Below are 27,835 nucleotides of genomic sequence, written 5' to 3' on the forward strand. Positions count from 1 at the left end.
TATTCCCAAATCCTGTGAGAGCCGTTTAATTTCCCCCATTATAGAATCTCAAACATGAGTGGAACATTGACCTTTGACACTTTGTATTGTGATACTTCCTCCATCTGTGCTGGTGTTCCAAAGTATCGCTTGATGTTCTTTCACCCATGATCTCTCCAAGGTAAGAGATTTTTCTCCAATCTCTTCCTGTCCATCAACTGTTATGACAATATTTGTTCCCTCTCCCATCTTTTTTTTAATTTATACTCTATCATAGACATGTACTGTAAGTGAATAAGTCTGAAGGTGTGGACAAACATTCTGACTTCAAATACTGTTCTTGTCAAGATTTATTTAGCTTTTTTCAGTGAAGTGGAAAGAACCAACATCAGTACCCCAGGAGGTGCTTCGTTGGGACCAGCATTCACACACTTAAGTAGAAAAAAAAACAATACAAGGCTACCGGAGAACAACGAACGGACCTTTGCTGTCGAATGAGAAAAAGCGGAACGATGAGATACTGCATGACAGCAAACCTTAGTATCTAGTTTTAACGTACGGTACATAGAAACTCAACAAATACTCCTCAGTTCCTCATCAACTAAATACATTACAACCCGGTTACTGTGTCGAAAAAGAAATGCGTCATTCGTCATGTACAGCTTGAAACAATCCATCAGAGCCGATCACTTTAACCATCGATATACTGCAGTGTGAATTTTCTGGAAATTACTAATGGTTTTCTGAACAGCCCATTTCCCCCGCCCACCCGCAAAATCGGACATTCACGTCGCAGATGTGCTCCGGAGAAATGGAATTAAACAATCTTGAACATACTAGCCACCAAAGCAGCACAGAGAAAGCAGTTTCCATCTCGCACACTTTTATGAAGTAGTGCAATTCAACATTATATGCAATATTTTCGTATCCATCGAAGAAAAGAACAAAAAAAAAAAAAAGGAAGTGACACGATGGGGAAGGCCGGGTGATTTAAGAGGATGGTTTAGAGAATCTGCTGTCTGCATCTTCGGGAGGCTACCATGTCATCAATATCAATCTCAGGAGGACAGAATCGGGACGAGTGGAGGGAGGGACGCAGCTGACGGCGGCAGCAGCTAGTCAATGTCCATCTCTGGAGGCTTGTTCTCCGCCGTCTCCTGTTCCGTGCCCGCGGGGGCTTTGTCGGGGTTGCACGGCTGGTTCTCGGAGCCCTCCTGCCCGTTGACGGGGCCGTTCTCGGTCTTCTCCTCCTTGGGGGGCTCCACTTTGGGTTTGGGTTTGGATAACACCGGGTTGCAGGCTGAATAAAGCTCCTGAAGGACAAGAGGAGAAGATTAGGTTCTCCAGATATTGTGCGGCGACGGTAAAGAAACATTAAAGTTAACGTCTCAAATTGAACATGGCGTCTCCTGTGCTATGAGCCCACCTTGGTTTTGGCCTGGATCTCCTTCACTTTGATCACCGGGTCCTTTGTGAGGTCCTGGCTGTTCTGCTGGTTCATCTTGCTGTTCATCCAGACCATGGCGTCGTTCACCTGCTTCTCTACCCGGACGACCTCCAGCTCATCCAGGTGATCGTACAGCTCGTCCTGTCGGAGGCGGGGGGGGGGACGCACAGATCAACCGGGTCAATACAGAACATGCTTTCTGGCGTCACCGACAATCCTGATAAAATGTCATTGTGATGTAACGCCAGCTCACCTTTGCCTTAAAGGCTTCGGTGATCTTCATGTACATCTGGATTTGTTTGCCGAGCTCCTCGAAGGCTTTGGGTCTCTCCTCAGCTTCCAAGTAGCGCTCGTGAATGGGCTGGCCCATGCTCTGTGGGAAGGAAACGGAAATGACGCACATGCTGGGAGGGGTCTGTAACCACAGCTATAGGTGTATGGGTACCACTGCGTGTGAATTAAAAACAAAAGCAAATCCAGTAGATTTACATGCAGCTACTACTCTATTCAGTCCTCTTAGTGCTCAAAGGGTGAAAACTTCACATTGAGCCCATTTGTATTGTCACCGCAACAGACAGGAGCTGATTGTGAATGTCGCCCTTAATCACCTTGAGCTCGGCCAGTTTATCGATGTAAACTTGTTTCTGCTGGTCCTCTCCGTCTTCATACAGCCAGTTTTCTGTGTCCTCCAGTTTCAAAGAGAAAGAATCCCGATCCTGCATGTTGCACAAATGAGAAAGATTAGCTCAAAAAAAGGAAAAACAATTTAAATCAACTGCAATTTAGAAACGAAATCCAAAATATCTTAAGTGTTCTATACTCACAGCTTCATTGACAAACTTCTCCAGCACGCCGTGCAGCTTGTCCCTCATGTCATACACGTACTCTTCCACGTTGTTCTTGGCGTCGTTTCGTTCCTTCTCCAGCTTGTCCTGCATGATCATCTGACCCTGGAGGAGCCGAGGTCAGTCAGTCAGTCCAACGGCAAACAAAGTGAGAACAACCCCCTGGTGAAAAGGTCACCAGCTTTCTATTTGTACCACAACTCATGAAGGAGTGGGGAAGTGAGGAAGAGGCTAAAATTAATATTTAATTCTAAAAATTAACAGTTTTAATTTGATTTCTTGATAAAATATCAAATGAAATAAATGCGGCTTTTCGCTTTGCACAAAAAGGCTGGTGGGTCAACTCGCACACAGCGCAGACAAACTGAGAGCGCGCTCGACATTCCTGGTGATTTTTAGAGCATTACCTCATTCTCCACAAACATATTTAGTTCCTCGCTGGACAGCTGCCAGTGCAGCTTGTTCTCTACGGGCAGCTCCACCGTCTTCGTTTTCACTTTGGGCTTCTTGGCCTGAGGAGGCTGGTCGTTCTTCTTCTCCTGCTTGGCATCTTCTGTTGATGTCTAGAAGGGGAAGAAGGAGGAAAAACAGAGGAGCAGACTTTAGTTTGGGCTACAATTACTTTTAATTAAATACATTAAAATTTTTTTATGTGATTTTAAATGTTCAAAATTTGTTTGTTTTTTTTTGTTTTTGTTTTACTGCTCATCGGGATAATTTTCTTGCTCACAGTTCACTTCTCTATCAAAGCTATACATTTCCAGACGTTTGTTACATCGCTCAAATTCCTGACGGTTTCGCTGAATGAATGGATTTCTTTGAAGCCTGAGCGATGGTGTGTGGCTGTGAGTGGAAGCCAGCCTGTTTGCTTTCGGAGGCTCCTCCAGGGGAATGTTAAGGAATTGGGACGGGGTTTCAGGGTGAAGGGAAGAAAAGGCTTGGATTTGGGATCGGTTCAAGTTTGAGTTCCGTCAAGAGGATGACGATGATGGAGAATTTGTGGGATGTGGGATTCTGGGTGTATTGACAGTGTGGCCCTATTCTACCTCCATTTCTTCAGTCTCTGATTTCTTCTCTGCGGTGTCTCCGGCTGCGAGTTTCTGATCCTCCTGGTCCACCTGCATCTTGTTCTGACACATGGCAACGAAAGACAGGGAACACAGGAATCATACCAAATGCTAGTCTGGAGCCGATGATTCTCGATATGCAAACTTTTTCGATGACAAAATGCGCACTTAAAAAAAAAAAAAGAAAAAAAAATCATCCGAGCTTTATCCCAACCCCCCCAAAAAAAATCGGCTGCTTGAGTTTTGATTTTATAGATTTTAAGTTGTGGATATTTTTGGTCGTCTTATTTGTGTTTTTCCCACAGCTTTGTCACATCAGTGATGGAAACAATACAACAAATGACAGCGAATGCAGAGAGAGACAGAGGGCTGAAGCTTGTTAAGGCAAGACATGTAGATTCCACAGTGATGACACGAAAAGCAGGTGGGGCTCGTGAAAAGCAAACCGCAGTTTGTCGTTTCATTGTTTCACACACACACACGCGCACACACACACACGCGCGCGCGCACACACACACACACGCGCACACACGCACACATGCACTCAACACACCTCCTCTTTGGCCGTCTGGTCCGTCTCCATCGGCTCCTCCTCCTCAGACGACTTTATGACTTCGACTAGCGACGCGCTCGACACGCTGAACACACCGTGGATGTTGACTCGAACTTTGACCTTGACCTTGGCGCTATCACCCGATGCCTGAGGGACCACGTTATGGATCAAGAACTGGCCTGCGGGGGGAAAGGGGGCACAGAACAATCAACATTTGACAATGTCACAACATTTATTACAAGGAACAAACACCCAGCATAAGGAACAACATTTTTAAGTACTTCAGAGTACATTTCAAAGTCAAAGACTATTCAGGTGCGACACTTACAGCTATAATGCATGAGTAGATAACACACTTCCTGCTATTGTTAATCTGGAAATGAATTAACGAACTCAGAAATTAAAAGTATATTCAGCATAAGCTGAACTTCCATGCAGTACCTATAGTGGTGTTGGGGTAGGGTAGGTCCTTGGGATTGTTGTAGTAAGCCTCAAGAGTGAACGGATCTTTCCGGAAGAAGGTGAGAACTTTTGAGAAGGGAGCAGCATGGTTCTTTGGGAAAACTTCACAGTCACTGTAAAACAGATCAGTAGATTTAGTTACTTGTGATTTATAAATGCTGCGTTACTTGGCAGATTTTAAAGATTCTGAGACCATTATTAGGAGCTGGTGTTTGGTCTGTGGCAGATTTGGTCTAAAAATGTGGTTCAGATTGTACCTCAGCCCTTCCTCTGCAGCAGAGTTCCACTTTAGGGAGATGGGATAGGGGACGATGTCAGTGATGCAGAACTCTCTAACTTTGAAAGCTGGTGACAAAATAGCACACTGAGGAGAAAGAAAAACAAAATAAGTTCAACTTTCTTCACTGCGTCAATAATCTGTAAGAAAATCTGGCAAAATTTTCAACCAGCTCGGTCAAAACTTTAAATATATTCAAGGAGTTTAACACAAATCCTGTGTGTGTCGGCAACGGTAACGGGACCGCGGAGCCGTACCTGCAGGGCGCAGCCTCTGGCCACGGCCTCGTCTGCGTTCAGAGTGGTGCTCAGCTCTTTGCCGAAGAATTTACTGATGCGCTCTTTGATGGCGGGGATTCTGGAGGCGCCGCCCACGATCTCCACTGCATGGATGTCCTCCTTTTTCAGCTCTAGTGGCAGAAAGGCAGAAGAGTCGGGATGAGTCATGACGCCACCACAGCTTAGAAAAGTCACACCGCAGGAGTGGATAATGAGCCTTGACCATGTGAGAGTGCACGTGCCTGCTGGGATAGACCAGCTGGCTGATAACGTCGTGTGTACTCACTGGATTGTTCCATGACGCTGCGCAGGGGACCCTCGACTTTGGCCAGCAGCCCCGCACACATCTCCTCAAATTGGCCTCTGGGGACACGGGCATAAAATATTAATAGATGCAGGCTCGTGCACGCGCATACTTGCACTTTGCAGAGAGAAACCGCATAGCAACCAGACTGAGGGAACGGCGCCGTTTGTGACTAAAGTTCTCACCTGTTGAGCTTACTGGACACGTCGATGTCGTTCATGAAGCACTCGATGTTGAGCGGCAGGTCGGAGGAGTTGGCGCTCATCAGCTTCTTGAGCTTTTCGCATTCCTGGTAGAGCCGGATCAGAGCCCGGGGCTTGGACTTGACGTCCAGCTTGTACTTCTTCGCGAACTCCTCGCAGAAGTGGTTGACCAGGATGTCGTCGAAGTCCTTCCCGCCGAGCTCCGAGTCAAACGCCGTGGCCAAGAGCTGAGGGGGGAGGAAAAACTGAGGTGTGAATGCAAGTGATGGACTTTCTAAAGACTGTACACAGCATGTGAAATGAAAAGAAAAACGTAAAAATATTTTTTGATCCTATGCTTAAACAGTTTATTCAAGAAATATGTGCTGTCGCTGTAACCTTAAAAATTGACCTATTTCAGCATCTCTCTGGATAATTCCTCACTGATTCTTTGTTGCTCACCTTGAGCTTTCCCTTGTTGAAAGCGCAAATTGACACCTGGTAACCGGAGTGGCCCAGATCAACAAACACCACGATCCGGGGTTTTTCCTCTGGAGCTGGGAGGTCCTGTTTGTAGATTCCATACGCCAAAGTCACTGTGACACACACACACACACACACACACACACATACACTCATGTTAGATTTTGCCAACTATTGTATTGGAAGACAAAATTTGGCACGTCGATCAAACAAATTTCATTTTTACAAAAAACTGTACAAAAAAGGTCAATGAATAGGAGTGGAAAGTGCATCAACATCTGTAAATCACTTGAACGTTCAACCAAGTCAAAAACAGTAAAAGGAGATGTGATCTCATTGCAAATTGTTCTGAAATAAAATCAGGAACATAGAAATATGTTTTTAAAACCAGAAATCCAGTGTCCATGCGTTTCTACATACCCGCAGTGTTCTCATTCATTAGTCGCAGACAGTTGAGGCCGGCGATCTGGGCGGCGTCCATGATGGACCTCCGTTCTGCATCAGTGTAGAAGCTTGGTACCTAAAAGAGGAAACAATACAGAGGATATACAAAGCATTTGATACTAATAAGGAGCTATAAAAGGGTGGGGGGAAAAAAACCTTCTTAATAACTGAATCTCACAAGACATCTGGATAACATTACTGTGGTCGTTACTCTGGGTGCCAAAACAAAACATCTCCTCATGGATAAGCTCAAAGGCTAAATTTAGCCGCCGGCCCCATTAATAATAACATGTTATCCATCTCCAGGGCCGATGTAAATAGTAGATCTGGAACCAAGGAGAGCATCAACCTCTCTCTGAGAGATCTGTAACATTACATAACAGATGCTTTTGGTGAATCCGTGAACTGTTCTCAAGAAACAAACACATCCCACTCTTCACAAACAAGGTGCAAGAGGAGGAAATGAAGCTTTCAGGACAAGACATCTGGAGGAACGTCTGCAGCTGAAAATGTCACATGAACAAGTGGCAAGGCACTCATGCACCTTGCAGGCAGCTTTCACTGCACAAGGTTTTTCCTTTTTTCTTTTTTAATACCTAAAGTGTTTGAAAATGCAACAGAATGACATTATTGGCTTCAAAATAGCCTGCAAATGAAATGTAAATAAAGACAAAAGTGAGGAAAGCTGAAGTCTCTTTAGTACAACATCCTCCAGTAAATTAAGAGCTACTTACAATTTCAAAAGATAAAGACTGCAGAAGTGCTGCCACAGAATAAACAGACTGAAGTAATGTACAGCACTAAAATCTCCCAGGGATGTTGTTGATTTACCGACAGCCCGCTGTAAGAATGCTTACCGAAATGACACAGTCAACGACCGGTTTCTTCAGTGCGCTTTCAGCAGTCTCCTTCAGTTTGGTCAGCAGCATGCCAGTGACCTGCTCGATGCTGAATATTCTCTCCTCCTCCATGTACATCACCTACAGTGGAGGAGAATTGCAAAGACTCTCAGGATAGACTGCTTGAATCATCAAAGAAATCCTGAGTTAATGCCATTCAGTATTTTGTTTAATGGTGTCTTTCTGTCCCTTTTGGTTTTCATCGAACCATTTCAGCCTAAATCAGGCTGAGCCATCTGAACACAGGATCCTGCCTAAATGAACGTTCTATTGAATGATTACCTTGATACCGGTGGAGCCAGAGGGCATCGGCGCCAGGTCATACACCAGGTGAGACTTGGCCGACTGCACATAAGGGTCCGAGAACGCCCTGCCATGGAATCGCTTGAAACCCTGCACTGTGTTCTTACAGTTGGTCACAACCTGAACAAGACGTGGCAGAAATTAAGTTCCAATTATGCATTAACCACATTTAACTTCTCATTTTTTTCATATTATTAGCAATGACTGGGCATGAAGTGATTTTTACCTGGCTCTTTGCAGCGGCTCCTATAGCTCGATTCCGTGGTCCAAATGATACGAATGACCTGGAGAACACAGTGACATGTTATTACAAGCAGGCCGGCTTGAATTCATCTGTGTGAGGGGACACCTCCAGCCAGGAGAGTAATAGCATGGTGTCATCTCATGCATACACGTGACAAGACATTTCAAAACCCTGCCCACATAAATGACTGTCATCACACAAGCTGTTTGAACTCATTTGTATAATAGCAGATTTCAACTTGTTGGACATGTTTAACAGTAAAGAAAAGTGACAATGTAGGAAACTGATTTTATTTTATTTTATTTTTTTTAATAAGAGGCAGGTATGTTGAGTTTCATCTCGCGCACGGTGCTCTGTAAACACAGTCTGAAGCTGTGTGGTCACTCCACTTGAATCTCACTGGCTTTTAGTCTAAACACTCCTGTCATCGTTGCTCCCGTCAAACGCAGATACTCGTACACACAGCTACAGTTGCTGTCAACACACAACTGTAGTTGGTGACGTCAAAGTGGAGGGGTGAACCCTCCAGGTCTGAAAACAGCTGGATTAAAAACGCTGAAGGAATTTAAAAGGCATCTTCTGTCAGTGACAATCCTCATGGATGTCACAAATGAACACTTCAAAAACACTGCTAAAGCAAAATACTGATGCCAAAGAAAGGAGTTCAAGTATATAACATGTTAAAAAAAAGTCATGGGGCTTTTGTTAATAGTGTACATTACAACAGTGTATAAATTCAGGAGCTATACACCTCAAAAATGACTACAATGCAATAAACTATTACCAAGACCAAACCACTTCAAACATTCCTCTCACTCTTTCAAGTATTTATATTATGATTCTGTTCTCAATCTGTCTTTGTTTTATTTTATGTCATAACCTGGAAGAAATAGGAAACTTTCTCAAGGATAAATCTAAAATTGGATAACATCAACATTCAATGATTACGCTATATAATTACACTATAACCTGTACAAAAAACAATCTTTGAACAATTGTATTGGGGTGGGAAGTTAGGGCTTAGTGCAGACATAACATTTACATTCAGGATCATTTATAGCTAAACATATTGAGGCAAATAGGCTTGTAAAAACTTGATTGTGTAGCCTGTAATGATGTAGTGGTTAATATGCTTGTTAATGACAAATGCATAATAATAAAGTAAAGCTCTACTTTGTCTCGTGTATATACCAACAAAATAGTATAGATGTACAAATGTGTACAAATGAATAATATTTCAAGCATCTCGTGTGTATTTCGGGGATAATATGTCAATTACACTTGATCAATTGATTTAAAAATATGTGCACAATTCATATTAAACATAAAATGACAGGTTCACACAATGAAATTTGAGTAATCTTTTCAACTCCGGTGTGTATTAATCGTGTGAAACATGAAGTTCTTATGCTAAAAATTTCCAAACAAAGTGTATTTAATCTGACATGTAGGTTTGTTAATCCCTGGCAATGATGCGGATACAATTTGTAGAAGTACAAACTGTACCAAATGGATCCGAACTTGGGACAATGTAAGAACTAAACCCCCTCAGTATGTGTTCGAAAAAGAATCCAAATTCCGTTAAGTCAATAGAAACTAAATATAAACACAGGGCACGCCATTGAAGTCGTCACGTAGTAAATGTTGCTAGAATATTCCAACAAGAGGTTGGCTGCTGTCGTCATCGCAGCAGGGAGACGCACACTTTGCCACACGGTGCACACCGGTTGGCCGGAGCCTCTACACAGAAGTACAACTGTGATTAAAACTACAGAGTGTGGGGCGTAAACACCGCCCGGGTCGTGATCGCCGGGCGGCGACACGCTCGTTTCTCAAGCAGCTTAGTGCTAACCGTTAACCGAAGCGTGAGCTTAGCTAACACATGCTAACTACCAGGACCTTTGTGGTTGGTGGTTGAGCGGGGCTTGTAAATTGGGTGTTGTGATATAGTTTATTCCATGCTCAGACGTTTAAATGGTTAAACCACCATGACAGTCATTTTTACTGTCAAGCCTCTCACACAAGAACGTGCTAATACAAGTTTAGCTAACGTCTGCTAAGTCAGTAAAGCTGCATTCACGTGTATTGACAGTGAGACAACAAGAACAGGAATTTACAAAGCAGCGTCTGTTTTAAACAATTATAAAGCCATCCCAATGTACTTACGGTGTACATCTGTCGCTGTACTCGTTTGCAATTGTCTCGATTCCTCCGGCTCTGGCTACAGCTACATAGCAGCTTTGAAAACCCAAGTCGAATCCCACCACTGACATCTTCAGCGATACGTCTGTCCTCCTGCTTTAACGTTGTCCACGACGCGATCGAAGGGAACAGTTCAAATGTAGATACGCGGATTTCCAAACAAGTGGAAGTCAAGTGAAGTTGTTGTACGGTGCTGTGCTAAACAGGATCGCCGCTGGTCATAATCCACACCGCTGACTGTTGCCGGTGCTCTGATCTGTGGCTTGGCAGGCTGCAGCGGCAGCAAAGTGGTTGCTCACTTCTCGCCTCAAGCCGGGTAATATCGCGGGACTTGAACAGTTCTAGAGCTCTCTGGACATCTCGGGACGGTTCAGGACTTTACCACCATTTTTCCACCGGAAATGAATAAATGAATGAATGAGTGAATGAATAAACGAATGAATGAACCATTCCATCAGTCACAATTCTTCAAAACATCAATTCACACGTGAACTGTGCCTCACCAAGAAATCAAAATTGACTTAAAAGTCAGTAGTGAAAATACAGATAAGTTACACCTAGCTAAATGCTATACGCTAGCTAAACCTAAAAAGAAAAAAGACTATTATTAAGACTGACTTTTGATTTATAATTAAACAAAGATGAAATATTAAGTGAAAAAAACATGGCTGTCAAATTTTCACCAAAATTGCAGTGGTTCTGATAAAACAGTGAGATATCAACATCAGATTGGTTATTAGTGGAAAAGTTAAACGAGTAGGTATGACAATTTTGAATAAGTTAATTTTGGGTGTTCTTATTACATTTAAACATATATTGTATTTGTATGGTAAAACATCTGCCTATATTACTGGAAAAAATACTTTGATAATATCTCTGTTTTGGATTGTTTTGAGCTAAAAAAGCAAACAAACAAAACTATCCAACCAAGGATTCTTTGTTGGTCACATAAACAGTTATTCTAAGCAGAACATGCAGTTAATGCTACTGGTGCTTGTCCCTGCAAGAGAAAAATATAGATATAAACGTATATGTTCTGTACGTACTTATACATAAATAAAAAGGGGAAGAGGAAAGAATTTGGAATGTTCACACTAAGGTAAAGATCCACAGTCTGTGGTCATGTAGCTTGTTTTAAAGAATCTCCTCCTGGACTAGAACATTTCCTGCTGTGGAGCAGTGGTCACTGCTGTCACCTCACAGCAAAAATGTCATGGCTTTGAATTGCAAGTTTTATGGTGTAGAATTTTCACATTCTCTTTGTGCATGTGAGTTTCTCCTGGGTACTCTGGTTTACTTCCAGGGTCCAAAAACTTATGTGAGGTTAATCAGTGACCCCTAAATTGCCCCTTGAAAAAGGAATGTGAGTGCATGTGGTTATCTGTCTCTGTGTGTTTGCCCGGTAACAGACTGGTGACCTATCCAGGTTGTATTGTGTCTATCGTGATTTACTCCAGCACCCTGCAACCCTGTACAGGATACAGTGGAAATGAAGATCAACGGATAGATGGATGGATGGATGGATGGATGAATGGATGGATGAATGGATGGATGGATGGAGATAGTCACGTGTCCTGTTACACCCTATTAAGTGATGGCAAAGCATCATCAGTCTTCACATTTTAAAATGTATTACATCTATTAGGATTTCAAAAAAATATCTTGCGATACAATAAATCTTAATTATCACAAATGTGAAGAACAATGTTTATCTTATTATGAGACAGAAATACAACTGACCAGTAGATGGCGCTGTGGCATGAAATCACCCGGAATAATACATAGAAATGACATCAACGAAGAAGAAAAAGTAAACGGCATCATGGCGACCCCCATGCACAGGCTGATAGCCCGCAGGCAAGCGTAAGTATTAGTAACCAAACAAACTCTGGCTCTTTTATTATTTTCCAGAACATATGAGTCTTTTAAACGGCCGCCTTTCTGCGTGTCGAGCTCCGTGTTTGATGCGGGAGGTGAACGACGGGCAGGCTTCAGTCTAATGGCAGCTCGAAAGCGCCGCCTTTTCCCTGCACAACTGAAAGATGGGAACATACTTGCGTCTCAGTTATCCTGTGGGGTTTCATATCCTCTACAAGTTTTGACGGGCCTATTTTGTCGCAGTATGTCTCAAATAACGAATGTGGTCCTATGTTCTGAGTTAACTGGTTTCCACGTTAACCGACTTCCTGTAGCGTCCAGTGTTGCTGCTGCTAGTTACAGTAAAACAACGACAGACGCTGTTTAATAGTCACAGGAAATTTTATAGCAGCTGAATGTAAAGAAACAATATTAAACAACCGATCAATTCATCTGCAATTTGAAAACAAGAATCGTGAGTGGCATGGAGTAATATTCATTGAAGGGTGGAGTACTCAATAGACAGGATCCTGGTCTACCACAGGCTAACAGAGAATCATATTTTTCCCACATATACAGTTTCCTGTAGCAAGAAAATGATACTTGCCAATCAGCTACAAAATCCTTTTAACTAAAGCTTTTGACCAGCAGGTTCCAGACTGAGAATCTGTGTATGTGGAGTGGTGTGTACTTCATCCACTCCTATCATCTTCTGATACTGAAGAAAAGAAGATCTGTGAATTACTGTTTGCTGTGGGTCTTCTTTGTTTGAATAGTTTACACTCTAATGAATTTATATGATCACTTACAGGGAGGCAAACAAACAACATGTCCGCTGCCAGAAGTGCTTGGAGATGGGACACTGGACCTACGAGTGCACGGGGAAGCGGAAATATGTGCACAGACCTTCAAGAACAGTTGAGATGAAAAAGAAACTCAAGGAGATTGAAAAGACACCTCTCAGTATCACCGGGTGAGGACTTTTTTGTTGTCATGGCGTTGCACTGCTACACCGACATTGAGTTGCTGATTTTGTTTCTCAAAGTAGATTGATGCTGGACACAGAATGCAAGTGAACTAAAGAAGTTTGAGTGAAACTCAGGAAAAAAAACAGTCAAGAAAAACCAGATCAAAGTTCAATGTTATAGAACCATAAGATGTTTTGTATTGATTGAATTAAACCTGATACTAATATTCATCCAATGCTCCACTCAAGCTGCATTTACAAAAAATATTAATTATATTTTTTGTAGAATAAATATTGAGGGCTAAAATAAAAATAGACAAAATAGAAAAAGTACAGCTAACTGAAACATCTTGAATCATTTTTCAGTGTAGGTTTGTTCTGCAGGACAACATGCAGAGGAAATTTTGCTCTTGTCAGTTAGACATCCAGAGATCAACTCTTTGTATTTCCACTGGACCTCACCATCACTGATTTTTTTCCCCTGTGTTTTAGTTGATTGATTTTAGCTTTTTTTTTTGTTTTTTTTTTTTTGTTTTGTTTTAAGTGTTGTTTGACTCCAGTTCTGTAAATACAGCCTGCTCCACTGCATGAATCTTCTTCACCAGCCCAGACTGGCTTTAGAGTCAGAATTCAGAATGTTGAGCTCTTTGGAGATTTTTTGGTCCTTCAGCTGAATAACAACTCTGGTTATGTTCATTCAAGGACCACATTATGATCTTTGTTCTTTTCAGACTCAATTTATGCTTTCCATCTTAACTTGCTCGACTGTATTAAGTCTCAAGTGCATTGATCACTATCGGATTAAAATTGGAGTCATAACTCCTCCTGTGTAGCTAAACAATTTGACCTACTGTTCAACCCCTTTCCCCAGGTGATCACTGTATTGCTCCATTTTTAGGCTGTCATCTGGATATTAGGGATACTTTTACTTCTTCATAGAGTACAAACTTTATCACATTATGTTTATTGACCTGTTAACGGAGAGATGAAGAGGAGTTCTTTAGACCCCGAATGTAAGACAACCTCACAAAAAAAAAAATCATGTCATATTCAGACCAAAGTTAACCTAGCATGTAGCATCGACACTCTGAGGGAAAGTATGTTTTGTCTGGTTTAAACTAGTTGATACATTTCTTATTTTTTAGTGCCAGCCCAATTATACTCTAATGTATTGTCATTAAACTTTGTTTGTTTGTTTTAACTTTACAGACCAGTGAGTGACGGTTCCACTGAGAAGAAAATGAAAAAAAAGTAAGTAAAATACATTTTACCTGATGGATCAGATACAAAATACTGCTTCTGTTCCATCAATGACCAAATGATACATTTTTATTCTCACATCAGTAAAATGAAATTCTGTACTTTTCTACATTTTAATAACAGACACATATTTTAATGTATATAATAGCAGGCCAAGTCAATAACACAAAAAAAAATGTTTATTCCATTTTCATTAATGTGAAAATAAAACACATCAAAATTAATGTAGTGAAGGAAAAGCTCAATTGACCGTGTGACCGTGAAAGATGGTTTCCAGCATATCTCAGAGGCTTCTTCACTTTCCTGGAGGGGCGGTTTCACTTTTCCTCGATGGCTCACACTCTGCCACCCGGGGGTGGGAAAGGTCACATACAAGCTGCCAGAGCTGCTGTTGTGTGAACCGCGGCGATGTGAGGAAAGCCAGCTGGTGCCGCGGCACAGCTCATCTCCCGTTTTTAGATCCTTCACAGCGCCACCGTCACACTCCTGTTTTCTAACATTAGATCAACACCAAAAAACTGAAGGAGATCAAACTCAAGTGCAGAGACTTGCAGTAAATATTTACAGAAGTTATTGTGCATACAGTTTTTAGGATTCCATCCTTTGAGTGTTTATCTTCTTTCATCCTTCTTGTTATCCATCAGTCTTCTCTTCCGCTTCACTCAGACTCTGGATCGCTGGTCGTTGGAGTTAATCCCAGCTGTGTTTGTCTGATTTTCAGTGAAGCACAGAGGAAAAATCAGATGTTCTAAATGAGGACAATTTTTCTACTGAAGCTCATTTCATAGTGTCTACAAAATTACTTTTGATTACCAGATTAAATCAGTACTTCCACTTAAACTATGGTTTATTTTACAGAAGTATCTTTGTTTCTGGTCAGTCACCTTTGTGCAAATGCGCCATCTGGTGGATAATGTTGACATCTGTAAGCAACCTATATGGAGATCACATGTTTTAAAAATGACACAATTTTTTGATAATCAAGGTTTATTTAAGTATGTTTTTCTTGAATTACTCCACCTTTTGTTAATTGTAATGACATTAATGTAGTTGTAATTTTTATTTTGAAGATAAATTCAGTTTATGAAATTGAAAACAAAATACAGTTTGAAGAAGTGGAAGTGAGGCTTCTTCATTTCCCCCTTTTTCTTCATTTTATATCTGACAAACTTTCTTCTCAAGTTCAAGATATTATTATGGCAACCTTGTGCTATGAATTTTTCAGATAGAATTAACAGTCTACCTGTAATGCATGTTTATTTCTGTGTATTTATGTTTTGATCTGTCATTCAGTATTGTAATTTTTAACTTTAACTAAAATGCCACACCGTCTTTCATCATTTCAGCGTAGAGTTGCCATTTGACTTCTGATGCATATAAAAAAAAACGCACGTTGATCAGGTGTTAAGTGGCTGGGCGTTGGTTCACGTTGCCCCGCTGTGCCCCGCCTCTCCCCAGGGCGAAAGATTCCAGCGACAGCAGCAGCAGCGAGTCAGACGGCTCGTCCGGTGACTCATCCTCAGACAGCAGCGACTCGTCCAGCTCCTCCTCGGATGACAGCGACAGCAGCAGCGACAGCGACGGCGAGGGGGACAGCTCCGCCTCGTCTTCCTCCACCTCCTCCTCGTCCTCGTCCTCAGACAGCTCAGACTCAGGGAGCAGCAGCGACTCAGATCAAGGACCTCCAAGAAAAAAGAAAAAGAAGAAATAGGCGCCTCAGTGGAGAGGATTCTTCTTGTTGTTTTTCTTTTCTAAATGCAGCCACAGTTGGTCGGGACGACACCTGCAGAGGTTTACCTATAATAAACGAGGACTAGACATTGTGTCATTTCCAGTGTTAATGTCAACTAGTATGATATTTTCTCAAGCTTTTAGGATTATAAACTTTGAATATGTGAGGAAACTAATATGAATATTCATGTTCAGCCTTGTGAATTTTGTACTTTAGTCTATTTTAGTCAAACTTCTGTTCAGCCGGCTTTTATAAAGCAATGCCATATGCACAAGTGTGACTCTGTAAAGGAGGTCAGAAATGTTGGTCTACTGAAATCTGAAAGCTAAATTTAATCCCTTCACTAAAAATTAAAATGTGCTTACTTTTGTACTTCTGGATTTTTGGTTGAAAAATGTTATTTGGGAAGATTGAGGAACAAAATCAAATCAATATTGTATTAGTCATGACAATTAAAAGATTAGAAATGTACCAGTATTGAGTTTTTTTTTTTTTTATTTATGCGTTTGAGTTTTAAATTCATAAGTAATCTGTCAAGAAAAGGACAAATTTGTTTCAATGCTGCTACTATATCTATCTTTGGAAGGTCACAGTGCTCTACATGCAGACATAATGACATTACAGAATCATATTTAAAAATAAAGGCTGAATCAATGAAAAGTCCCGTGGAGTTGTACATTGACATTCATCATGGCGCTTGTTCTTGTTTTCTTGGGAAAAAATTTGGATTGTAATGTCCAGTGTGGACAAGTGAGTCACTTCTGATTCATTCATTTTTTTGGGGTCAAAGGAGCAACATGGACTTAGACAGTCAGCCATTTGCGCCATTTCATTTTAAGAGTTGATTGTTTGTGTTGTATGCTGTTGCTCAGGCTCGTGACCGTATTTTGTAAATTCTTACATCGATTATACTCAAAAAAATTATTTCACGCTAATAGTGTCATTTCTGGCTTGATTAGCCATCATGTGACCTACTTTGGGAAAGCTTGAGCTCATCAGGTGACTTGATTGCAAAAGGCAAAGTTAACACACATGTCACTTCACACTGTAAATAAACACTAAACAAGTGAGTCATACATGTTGCTTTCAGCATTAAATCAATTATGTGTGAGTGGCTCATGATGTTTCGCAATGACGTAAAAAAAATGTTGGGATGTCTAATATAAGGTACGCTTAAAGGGTCCAATTCAGCTGAAGGGATGATAGGAAGAGACGAGACAGAACATTATTCAATAGAAGACTGATTATAAGGGAACGAGAATGAAATGACTATATTAGTCAACACTAAATCAGCGAAATGCAGAATTTAATACCTGACTATAATAAAATCAAGTTCAGTGTTTTGTCAGTTCTGTGTCATATATGCAGGACACATACACGGGAATGTACATAAGACCTCACTGCAAGAAAAGCAAGCAAAATTTTTGTGAGCAATATTACAGGAGTGCACTTTTATATTCTTGCTGTGAAAATAAAAAAAAATGTCAGTGAAATCATGTGGCCCCTGCTTTAAAACATCTAAATATTCTCAGATTATGCTCGATTGCTTAATTTAATTCATTTAACAAGAGCGAGAGCTGGAACAATGAAATAAAAAAAAAAAAACAGAGGAAAAATGTCAAACTATTGTGAACGTATTGTTATGTAAGTCCTGCAACTTCCTGCGCACTCATGAACGTTTCCAAAAAAAAAAAAAAAAAGTGTGCGACGGTTTTGTAACCGATTCAGCGCCACTTTTCAACTTCTGTACGATGCAAAGAAGGGTGACTGCAGAGTAGCATGTTTTTAGTTGTTTTTTTGGAGATAGATAACAATCAATCAGCTGCTGGGAACAATGAGGCTCTCGGTCATTTCCGTCCACAACGTCAAGTCCGAGCAACCTGTGCGTCACAGACATGCTGCATTCACTGACAGTCAGGACATCACGGCTACATGCCGACATGCTACAATTTGATCAATCGAGAGCGATATAACATTGTATATTAGTTATCCAACAGTCTCTTTACAATAATTACAAAAAGAGAAAAAGGAACAGAAAAAGAATATGCAAGGTGCCACAGATCAAGTTTTTCATCAAAAATACTTAAGATTCCTATCATGATTTTATTTTTCTCCTCTTCAGTGGACTTTATTCATTATAAAACCTGACATGCAACTTGCAAAAGTATTCACTTTTGGACCTTTCAACATAACATTAATGATGGTAGGCTGTATTTTTAACAACTTTTTTTCGGACTATCATCACAACAAATATAATAAATAAACAAATACATGTGAACACAGTTTTTAAGATAATGACAAATGCATTTACACATTTCACATTACATTACATTTCATCATCACTATGTCGTACACCAGTTAACATTTACATAAAACAATTTTTTTTCTTTATTTGCACCAAAAAAGAACATACTACAGAATTACAAATACATCAAACTGTGCAGGAAAGCAAATAAGTCCAAAGGGCTTGTATGAAATTATCTCCATTTAAAAACTGCTCTACTATTCACTATAATAACCTTAAATGAAAAGGTTGAGGGAACAACAAGAAGACAAAACGAATGAGTGAAGAAATAACAGTCGCCTAAACCACACAGCATATCAACACAAAATCAGTAGGACATTGCTTGGATGAGACTAAATTAAATAACTGATCCTTAAAGAGGGCCAAAGAGGGAAGTGTTTTAAGCATTTTATTCATAGAGTCAGAATTTTTGCCCACAACATTTGCTAGAAAGTTGATATTTGGAGGTACGACAAAGTGGAAACGACAAGTCAATTGGGTTCCTCTTTGGGTAGGAGTGAATGGCTGACGATTACAGGAAAAAATTGTGATATGTGTCAGGAAGGCCTTGTTTTTTAATTGAGTGATACATAAATATGTCTGTTTTCGCTGTATTTTCACTGAGTATTGATCGATGAAATTGGTAAAAGTTTAAACTTATGAACATTATTTCAAATTCTAATTTTCAAAATGATCACAAGTCAGTTTTATGAAAATACTTCGAAAATATTTAGTTTCATAACAGTAATAAATAGTGTATCTATCGAAGACGGGTAGTTTAAAAATCCGAGGGTCCTGAACGCAGCACTGCTTAGTGCCATCCATGCATTCAGTGCTGTCTGTGGTACCTGCTGGCAGCTTAACTTAGCTAGCAGTCTTACCTATTACTTACTTCTCTTCAGGAGTATTAATATGAACTGTAGAGAAAATGATTTTGTTTGCTTTCCCCGGTCGGCATGCGGCTGCGCTGTGAGGAGAAGATGAAGACCGTCCATCCGGCGTTGGTATTTTAGCTGTTATAGCATTTTGCTGAATCCATTTTGCGTCTAACTGGAAGTGGAAAAGACAAAGAGAAAAGAGCTTTCCAATAGCTAGAATGGTTTGGGCCTAAAAAGAAGACAAGAGGTAAGGATGTCCGAACTCACGAAAGATTATTGCTTGGTGATGAATTGTTCTCCTGTCCTATCTGGCGTTTATAGTGAATGTTAATTTAGTTTTCCGCGAAAGAAATCACTGATTTCCGAGCTAGCTTAGCCGCTAGCCTAGCCTCCAATCGATAGCAGCCGGGACGGGCTAAAGCTAAAGGGGCAGGTAGTCCTGTAGGTAGCGTGCTAGCACACAGTGAAAGGATTGAAGCCGCTTTAAGGACTGATGGTGGTTGTTATTTAGCGACACAAGAGGAGGAAATATTGCCTCTCTGCTTGCGGTGGCTTCCCGATGAGGGAAACCGAGTCGCAGTGATGGTGATCGTGTTTTTGTTCCTGTTGTGATGGCTTACAGGTCATGACGTCTGATGTTTGTGTTTGTTGTGTTTCACGGCTGGCGGAATACACCACTATTGAAAAATACAAATAAACACTATTTTTTCGCACACAATCAAAGTTTTGATTGTTTACAATAGAAGCTTACAGAAGCTTACAATAGGCACCCTCGACCGTTGTCTGACAAGGAGGATCCCGTGTTAACTTGCAGTATGATCAGCAGCCAGAAGCATTCCTCTACTCACCTAACATTTCTTTGTTTTCAGAGCTCTTCACCTGCAGTCACTGATACTTCTCATTTAGAGCTTCTCAGATCGATCTCACACATTTCTTGAAGGAATCCGGGTGATTTGTTTTTTTTTTTTTTTCTTTTCTCTTGAAAATGTCCCAATATCAGCAGCAAACCTGGATCAATAGCAACACCGTTATAGTGAAAATAGAACTTCAGGTCAGGTGTGGTTGTGGTTGGAATTATGATTACGCCAAAATGTGGACATCCATTCAGCCTTGATGATCAGTAATAAATCTACATCAAAATAGTCATTTAAAGCAGGCATGTGAAACTCAATTTAGTTCAGGGGCCAGATATAGCCCAATGTCATCCCGAGGGACCGAACTGGAAAAACAGCCTCGTAGTAATCTTTAAAGTTAAACTTAAAGTTTGGTGTTTTGTGGTGCAGGGCATGCATGATGAAAATGTATTTTTAGAAAATCAGACAATTATTACCAAAAATGACCACATTAATTTCAACAATACATTCTAGTGAAAAATACAATGAAATGCCCCCCAAAAAAGTCCTCTATACTTGCATCATGCATATTTGTAGGCCTTCTGTGTTATGTTGTGTCCACTGCTCTTAAGAAATTTGTTTTAAAAGAATCCCTTTTTTTATTATTATTAATATATATTTTTTTGCAATTTGCTTGGTTCAGCAGGTCAGATTAGAGCTCTTGTGGGCCAGTTTTGGCCCACAGGCCTTATGTTTGGCAGCCCTGCTTTAGAGTTGCATGGCTGATTTTTGACCCGTCTGATAGGTTGTTAGGGCTTTACATAACCAGAACATGGCGGCTACTGTCCAATGTAGATTGCACAAGTTACACTAAAATCGAGAGATATGAACAGTCATGTTAGACTGAAACACACCATCAGTATTGTAGGAATGACTGTTGGGGTTTCTGCTACATTTTGATGTAATTGCACCTTTTTAGAAATGATGACTACAAAGTGACCTTTAAGACCAGTAACAATCACCAAGCGTATCACACAGTATCTTGATAATATCTTAACTCTCTCCAGCAAAAGACATGTCAAGTCTGCCATCATACAATGGTGAGATGTTGACATATTATGGAAGTATAGAGTAAAAATCAAAGTGTCATACAATTTTTATTGAATGGTACAAATAGTAATGATGCATTGTGTTGTTTTCATTTTTTTATTTGGATTGTTGTGAGAGCTGTCTGAAACATTTCAGTTCATCTTAAACATAGACTGAGTCTTGATTCTTTATCTCTCACCTCTCAGATGTAAGGACACATCTATTTTGAGACAAAACCTTTCAGAACTTTTATTGTGACCTTGAGCTCTGTTTATTTAATTTTTGTGTAGTGATTCACTCACATTACAAGTTTAAACTACCGGTAACTTCATTTTGTGAAATCTGTCGTAATGCAAGTATTTCATGATCTAAATTCTGCAAACACACAAGCAAGGTTGCAAAATGTAAGCCTAATTCTCCATTCTCTTATATTTAACAGCCAGTCTGTATTCACCAAAACAAAGCTTTTAAAATCGTATCCTTAGTTTTGGCTTTTGTTACACATACTGCCATTATGTAAATGTGATCATTTGGTTGTTTTAAAGTTTTAGGAAAGCAGTAGCTTAGGCAAACTCCTTTCTGGTACAGAGTAGTGCTTGTGACTGTTAAACTGAATTCACTCAAAGTCTAGATTGACAAACCTGAGCAGTTATTACTCTTCCTGGTTTTTCTACCACACAATCTCTAATTTCTCCTCGAGCAGCGTGAGTTGTTGGGCTGCTCTCAGCGTTGAGGAAAAGCTTGCTTTTTTTTTTCCTCTTCGCACTCCCTTTCCTCCTTCCTCGGTGCCACTCCTTGCAGTGTCAACTCGGTGTTTCTTATGATTTGCATGAGAACTACAACTGGAAGGCAAAGCAGGAGCCTGTGTGTTTTGGTCTGGCAACGGGACAGCTGATGAGCCTTTTCTGGGAAGCCATTTTACATGGTGCAGGTGGGGGAAGGGCTGGAAATGCATTAGAAGTTCAGAGTTCCTCCTCAACACCTTTTATTATTTCGCAGATGCGTGTGCAAATCGCAGAACGGAGACACATGCAGAGTGACTTTCTTACTTTCTTTTTTTTTTTTTTTTTTTTTGTCCTTCGAGGACGTTTTATGGTGGGTGAGGCCTGAGGTCATGAACTCATTTATTGCATGTAGCTGTGAAGTGGCAGTGGAGCTGCAGTCAAGTTTTAGATAAGAGTTCGAGCTTGTGTTTGCACTTGGCATTAGTTGTTAGAGGTGACAGTGGAGTTTCTCCCTCTCTCTCTTTTTTTTTTTAAAACACTACAAGAATGATGACGTAGAAACCAAACAAAACCCCTCCCAGAAGCTGCGCTGTTTGCCAGCTTAAGATCTTACTCTGTGAAACATTTTCAAAGCTTGAGCAAACAAACGCAGCTTTCTCTTATTCTCTTATCTCCCCCCCCCCCCCCACATGTTTTCGACATCTCCCTGTTCCCACACCACCTCAAGTCACTGAATGGGTTGTCATCAAGCTAACACAGCTCTCAGTGACATCCAGGAGTGGGATAAACTCACAGGTGAAATGTCTGATGACTGCACAACATGCTGTTTATTTTAATTTACTTTAACGCATGTGTAAATGCTCATGAGCTGTCCTCTCGGTTACAGGTTTCCCAACATTTTTTTTCACTAAATCAGCCTTAAATAAACCTGTGTCAGCAATGATGACAATGATAAAGGAAATATGTTGTTTGTGATGCAACAACATTACAACTTTCACAATACGTGTAACACAGACTTCACCATTCACTGAGCATTCATGCTCTGCATGCCAACATGTTTAGATTATCAGATGGAGCCCTGCTGCCTGGGACTGTGGTGACAATGGATTACATTTCACTTCATTATTTCAAAGTGAGTGACAGCAGAGCAGAAGTCATGGAAAATGACTAAAAGCAACAAATTCAGCAAGCTGCTCTACTTCTGAAATGTTCATGGAAGGAACTACATGTGATCCAATAACAAAAAAAAAGAAACAAAAAAACAGCACAGGTGCAACTGGTTAAGATTCCTTCCAAAACAAGTGTGTTATGATTTGAAAGCACAAAGCTATCAACATCATATATATAGCTTTTATTATAAAGATCAAGAATGCGGTATTCAATCTTGTGCATTTTTGACTAATATCATGCCGCTGGAGAAAATATTAAATCCCTACTGATAGTAAATATGAGTAGTTACAGTAGCTCATTATCCCTCAAACTCCTTTTTCCTCTGAAGGATGTGGCGAACAATGCAAAGCACCGGCGTGAGGAGACGTGTCAAAGCCCCACAGCTCTCTGTTTTTTTTTTCGCTGCATAGTGAGAATTCCAAAAAAAAAAACTGTGCTTGAACCAACTGAAGTAAACAACCTGTGAAGCAGTGCTCTCCCTGTGACGCAGCCCACTGTCAAGTCCTCTCCACTTCCTGTTCAGGTTTTTACTCGGAGGCTCTGGTATAACTGTTTCCTCTGTTGACAAGGCAAAGGCCACATGATCTGTCAAGACGTTATGGTGACTTGTTTGTCCCTCTCAGACGGAGCGGTGGGTGCGTGCTTTCTTTGGCTTCCAGAAGTCTATTGTGCACTGCAGTTGTTACTACACTGTGGTTTTTGCAGACTGGATGTTTGGGGAATGAGCAAAGCCTATTTTCAGATTGCTCAACAACTACAACTGATTGCTCAAAGACTGTATGGCTGAGACTTCACTTGAATTAACTGAAAGCTGAGGATTTTTTCTTTTTTGTTTTTTTTTTTCCTCATTGGGGTTGTCTGTATCTGCTTTTGCAGAAAAATGTAACGAGTCAAAATGAAATCATTGCAGTTATGTGGTTTCTGTTTTGCTTAATGCTACCCAGAGTAAGAGCTAATTGTATCCTCAGCTCAGGTCTGTGTATTCAGAATCAAATTTATCCTTTTTACCGAGTAAAGCTCGTCGAAGTAAGTTGTTTGAAGGCTCTTGTGGCGTGTGCCGGTTTAATTAGCCTGAATCTAATCACACATCAGCAGCTTTCTCGCGCTTCTTCTTCTTTTTTTTAATCTTTCAATACCATTGCTCACGCAGCAGAAAAATCTGCCTCTGTGTCCTGACCCTGTGCATCTGTTCTTCTGCTTTTGTTCTGAGATGTGAGTGAGGCTCTCAGGAGGCTGTAAATGTCCTGTGAAGGTGAAGCTCATAAGCCGAGCCGTTGCACAGAGGTTGCATAGATCTGTGCTGTAAGATGCTCGTTGATCAACTTGCTTTTCAGGCTGGAAAGTAGTGTCCTTTATCATATCCTGTGTATTAAACAGGTCAAATTGATTGGCATAAATATTTCCCTAAACAGCAGAAACATAAAGCCTAAAATGCCTAAAGCAGAAAATAAGATTTGAAAAAAAAAATTATTCCTTTGAGAAAATCACCAGGCTCTTTTTTGTTTTTATTTATTTTTATACTCCACACTGGCCTCAGTCACACATCCAAGGACTGTCGAGGTTTATTTAGGCTGAGTAGTAGGTTTTCATTTGGGCATGTTTCTATTTGGAGGGAGACGGATATTTCAGCTTCACATTTAGTCGAGACTCTTCTGACTAACACAATTGTGACCAACATGTAGGAACTGACGGCACAATACACAACCCCCCTCCCTGCTCTCTCTGTGGGGTTGAAATGTTTTTTGACCTGATTTGCGTTTTATCACATCTGAGAAATCTTGCATGTTGTTGCAGAATAAACTAAGTGATCTAGGTCATGTTTCGGCAGAGGGCTTATACTTTCTAGAAGTGAAACAACTCATGGTTTAGATGGAGTTCTTTTTAAAGTAAGGTGTTAAAAGTTAACTAGAAAAGGTCTCATGTGATCAGTTTTGGGCAGAAGTGTGTGACAGTTGGTGGCAGTTTGATGATAACTTCACAATTTGAATTTTGGCTTGGTAAAACATTTGGTAATTTCACAGGAAGTTTTCTCCATGGTGACAGGACCCAAGCACTTTTAAAAAGTTCCACCTTGGAAGCCATTTTAAGTGACTCCCAGCACTGTTGTCGGGTAAGCTTACACCCGGACTCTCCTCACCACTTGGTTATTCTCTTATGCAATCATTAAAAGAAACATAATCTTAGTGTAGTTGACATTTGGGTGAGGAGTGCCATTTCGAAAAGTAAAAGCCTCTTGGCCAGCTTGATTGGCAGGCTGCGGAGGTTGAATGACGCAGGACTTTTGGAATCGTCGCCAGGATAATTGAGAGGTGCGTGTCATGTTCTACTAGTAATGTGACACCAAAAGCAGCCTGAATGTTTGGTCATCTACGCCGATACCTTCAGTAAAAGGTTTAGACAACTTTACCACCCAGTCGACTGAAGCCGGTTTGAGTCACACAAGCAATGAAAAACAAATGGAAATGCAGAACAAGTTGACCCTCCTGCTCGGTAAACACTTTACCAGAAAGCTTCTACCTAAAGTTTAATCAGTGTGATGTTAGCATGTTAATAGGAAGGCAACGCTCCTCTCACCTCTTTGTAAACAGGCTTGCTGCATGTCAAACATAAGGAGCTGCAGCAATGATCTGATTAATTAGTACATGTTCAGCAGTCACAGCTTCACTCCCTGATTGGTAAATACTCGAAGGCCCCCTCTGATTCGGATAATGCACGCCTGCTGTGTGCAGCCATTCCAAACAGTGCTCGCTTCAAATGCTTAGAACATGCCTGAGTGACTGAATAGAAGAGGTTGTTTAAAAAACACGCCAATCAAGTCTTAAGTCCTGTTTTGATATGTTAATTAGAGCTAATCTGAAGATACAGAAATATTGATCGGATTTAAGTGAAGCGGCAAATCAAGAGAGTTCATTTTGACATAGTCTTCCTGAAATATCAACCGACTGCTTTAATGTGAGAGATCCAAACTGTTCTGCCCCTGCCTTTATTTTGTAGTGAGGATGCTTCTTGTGAGAAGTCTGTAAATCCAGTACATAAGTTGATCCATTTTGTACTTGCTGCAATAGAAATCATTGTTCTCTGGAGGTTTTCTTTTCCTCTTGCCCCGGCTGCATGTGGTCTTGAAAGCAGTGTTTCCCAAACAGCTGCTTATATGAGCCAAGTTTGAAAGGACACTCCCACTGGAATTCCTGCAGTCAGCAGGTTTGCTTCAAAAGCACCAGAGGGGGGTGACATTGCCTGCCCATCTATACCACTATATCACTGCTGTCCACAGCGCTAAAGGCAAAAAAGAAAAAAAAGGCTGTTTTTGTGGTATTAAACTAAAGAAGCATTTTTTTCGACTTTTAGTTTTTAATGCAGAACACCTTTGTACTTGGTGCAGAGCATCAAAACCTGCAGCTGTTTTTTTTTTTGTAGTCTTACTTCAGTGGTATCAAATTGCTTTGTAGGTGCTTTGTTTCATTTTCTAATGAGCCCAGCTATCGATTAAATCAACCAATGGTTTTATTTTGCTTCTGAAGATAAATCTTGTATATAACGAAGCGCTGAAAATGCCAGACTACTCTGCAAACTAAAACCTACGGGGGGGGGGGGGGGGGGGGGGGGGGGGGGGGGGGGAACCCTGTGCTTTTATATTTGGGATTTACTTGAAATTGTTTGAAACAGTGGAGTGTTTCCAAACAGATAAGCCTGCAGTGTAAAGATATGCAGCTGTTCTCTGCTCTATGCAGTCCCAGGCTCCATTTACGACCGTGGACCATGTATATTGATTGTATCCATGAAAAAAGGGAGTTTCCCCAAAAGTTTCAGGTTTTACCACTTCATGTTGCTTTTCTCTCACTCTCTTCACACTGTCCTTGGAGTAACTACATAATTTAACAGCATGATTCAAAGACTTGTGTGGTGCCGGGAGCACGGTATAAGTCAAAACGTTAAGATATTGGAGGACAAAGCATAATGGTGATGGCAAGTTATAGGTTGTTTATTTTATTTGTCCAGAAGTCAGAGCAAATTATGAATCCCCCCAACACAACATGAAGCATTCAGAGGGAGAAAACAGATGAAAGTCAGCAAGACACCGTCAGTTTTTACACCAGATTGGACTGAATGCAAAGTGCGGCGTTGCTACATTTGACAGCTTGTGTCATCATTGTGCGTGTGGCCGCTGAAAAATCGCCTCGTGTTTGTTACAACCAGCATGCTGTGACTTTAACAGGCTGCACGGGCGCTCGGCCCTGCGCTTCAGGCGTACTGGGGGAGGGAGGGCGGTTGTTGATGGAAAGACGAGCCCTGATTGGCCGGGCCCGGCTGAGGCCCTGTGACATCACATGGAGGAGAAGCCCTGTGGTGTAAAATAACATGTCCTTTTATGGGAGGAGGTGGACCGTGCCATTCTAGAAAAGAGGTGAGATTTATTCCCCTCTCTCTGATCCCTCGCTGCTGTTTTCCTTCTGTTCGACGTTATCCTTAATTGGCCTGTAATGCTGTCCTATAAATTATCATTGCTGTAAAGCTGTCTCAGCCCCAGCTCATTTATTTCTTTGATACTAATCCTCTCATTTAAACCTTTCATTTGGTAATTTTCTGCTTCTTAATTTGGAGTTTTGATTGAGCTCTGAGTAGCTCTCCTCTTTCTTCTTCTTCTGTTCTTGGATGTGACATTTCAAAGTGTAATTTGTTGCGTTCATCCTGATAGATGTGGAGATGTATTTCAGTCATTAAGAAGGCTTTACAGATTCCCGGTGAGCACCGTGCTCACGCAGTGCGTTCTTCAGATAATTCATATGCTTAATTAAATGAGATTTAAACATTCCTCTGCCCCTTGCTGAGCTTTCTTTTTTTTTTTTTTTTTTTTTCATAGTCGAAGATTAAAAGTGGCTCACAGAGCTGCTTGTCAGGAGGCTGGCACTGTTGTGAGTGAGACACTTTTCTGTTTAAAACCAATTTATCTGTCACAGACAGCTTCAACATGTCCAAACTGTTGACCCTCACCCACTGCGCTTTGGCACGTCCCCCTTTCACAATACATGCCTCAACCTCAGGACACCCCAACAGAAACAAAAAGCTGCTT

At 40.9% G+C, this 27,835-nt stretch overlaps 3 protein-coding genes across 3 annotated transcripts in view; 2 read left to right on the forward strand and 1 right to left on the reverse strand.

Moving 5' to 3' along the window:
- Window positions 1-311: 311 nt before the first annotated feature.
- Window positions 312-10,236, reverse strand: hspa4a (heat shock protein 4a). Its single transcript, XM_030100418.1, has 19 exons — window positions 9,934-10,236; window positions 7,750-7,807; window positions 7,503-7,643; window positions 7,179-7,301; window positions 6,298-6,397; window positions 5,857-5,990; window positions 5,398-5,642; window positions 5,195-5,271; window positions 4,888-5,039; window positions 4,611-4,717; window positions 4,333-4,466; window positions 3,892-4,070; window positions 3,318-3,401; window positions 2,679-2,834; window positions 2,251-2,376; window positions 2,035-2,142; window positions 1,680-1,799; window positions 1,406-1,567; window positions 312-1,292 (listed from the first exon to the last, which is right to left on the reverse strand). Exons 1-19 carry the CDS (start codon window positions 10,038-10,040, stop codon window positions 1,095-1,097), a joined length of 2,511 nt encoding a protein of 836 aa, XP_029956278.1. The 5' UTR covers window positions 10,041-10,236; the 3' UTR covers window positions 312-1,094.
- A 1,504-nt stretch (window positions 10,237-11,740) lies between these two features.
- Window positions 11,741-16,385, forward strand: zcchc10 (zinc finger, CCHC domain containing 10). Its single transcript, XM_030101105.1, has 4 exons — window positions 11,741-11,832; window positions 12,638-12,799; window positions 14,003-14,044; window positions 15,512-16,385. Exons 1-4 carry the CDS (start codon window positions 11,792-11,794, stop codon window positions 15,762-15,764), a joined length of 498 nt encoding a protein of 165 aa, XP_029956965.1. The 5' UTR covers window positions 11,741-11,791; the 3' UTR covers window positions 15,765-16,385.
- Window positions 16,386-18,896: 2,511 nt separating this feature from the next.
- aff4 (AF4/FMR2 family, member 4) overlaps window positions 18,897-27,835 on the forward strand; it is a 28,682-nt gene continuing 19,743 nt past the window's right edge. Inside the window, exon 1 of the mRNA XM_030100299.1 lies at window positions 18,897-19,194. The gene's annotated coding sequence lies outside the window, so the exon portion shown is untranslated. The remainder of the gene's footprint in view (window positions 19,195-27,835) is intronic.

The sequence above is a fragment of the Salarias fasciatus genome, chromosome 10, assembly GCF_902148845.1.
Source record: "Salarias fasciatus chromosome 10, fSalaFa1.1, whole genome shotgun sequence".
Classification (NCBI taxonomy): Eukaryota; Metazoa; Chordata; class Actinopteri; order Blenniiformes; family Blenniidae; genus Salarias; species Salarias fasciatus.

Bases quoted from the DNA above. Each gene is read 5' to 3' on its own strand.
- hspa4a (XM_030100418.1), bottom strand. From the start codon at position 10,040: ATGTCAGTGGTGGGATTCGACTTGGGTTTTCAAAGCTGCTATGTAGCT. The intron at 5,991-6,297 runs GTATGTAGAAAC...TGTGTGTCACAG, and splicing joins AATGAATGAGAACACTGCGG to TGACTTTGGCGTATGGAATC. The intron at 2,377-2,678 runs GTAATGCTCTAA...CGGCTCCTCCAG, and splicing joins ATATGTTTGTGGAGAATGAG to GGTCAGATGATCATGCAGGA.
- zcchc10 (XM_030101105.1), top strand. From the start codon at position 11,792: ATGGCGACCCCCATGCACAGGCTGATAGCCCGCAGGCAAGC. The intron at 12,800-14,002 runs GTGAGGACTTTT...TTAACTTTACAG, and splicing joins ACACCTCTCAGTATCACCGG to ACCAGTGAGTGACGGTTCCA. The intron at 14,045-15,511 runs GTAAGTAAAATA...GCCTCTCCCCAG, and splicing joins GAGAAGAAAATGAAAAAAAA to GGCGAAAGATTCCAGCGACA.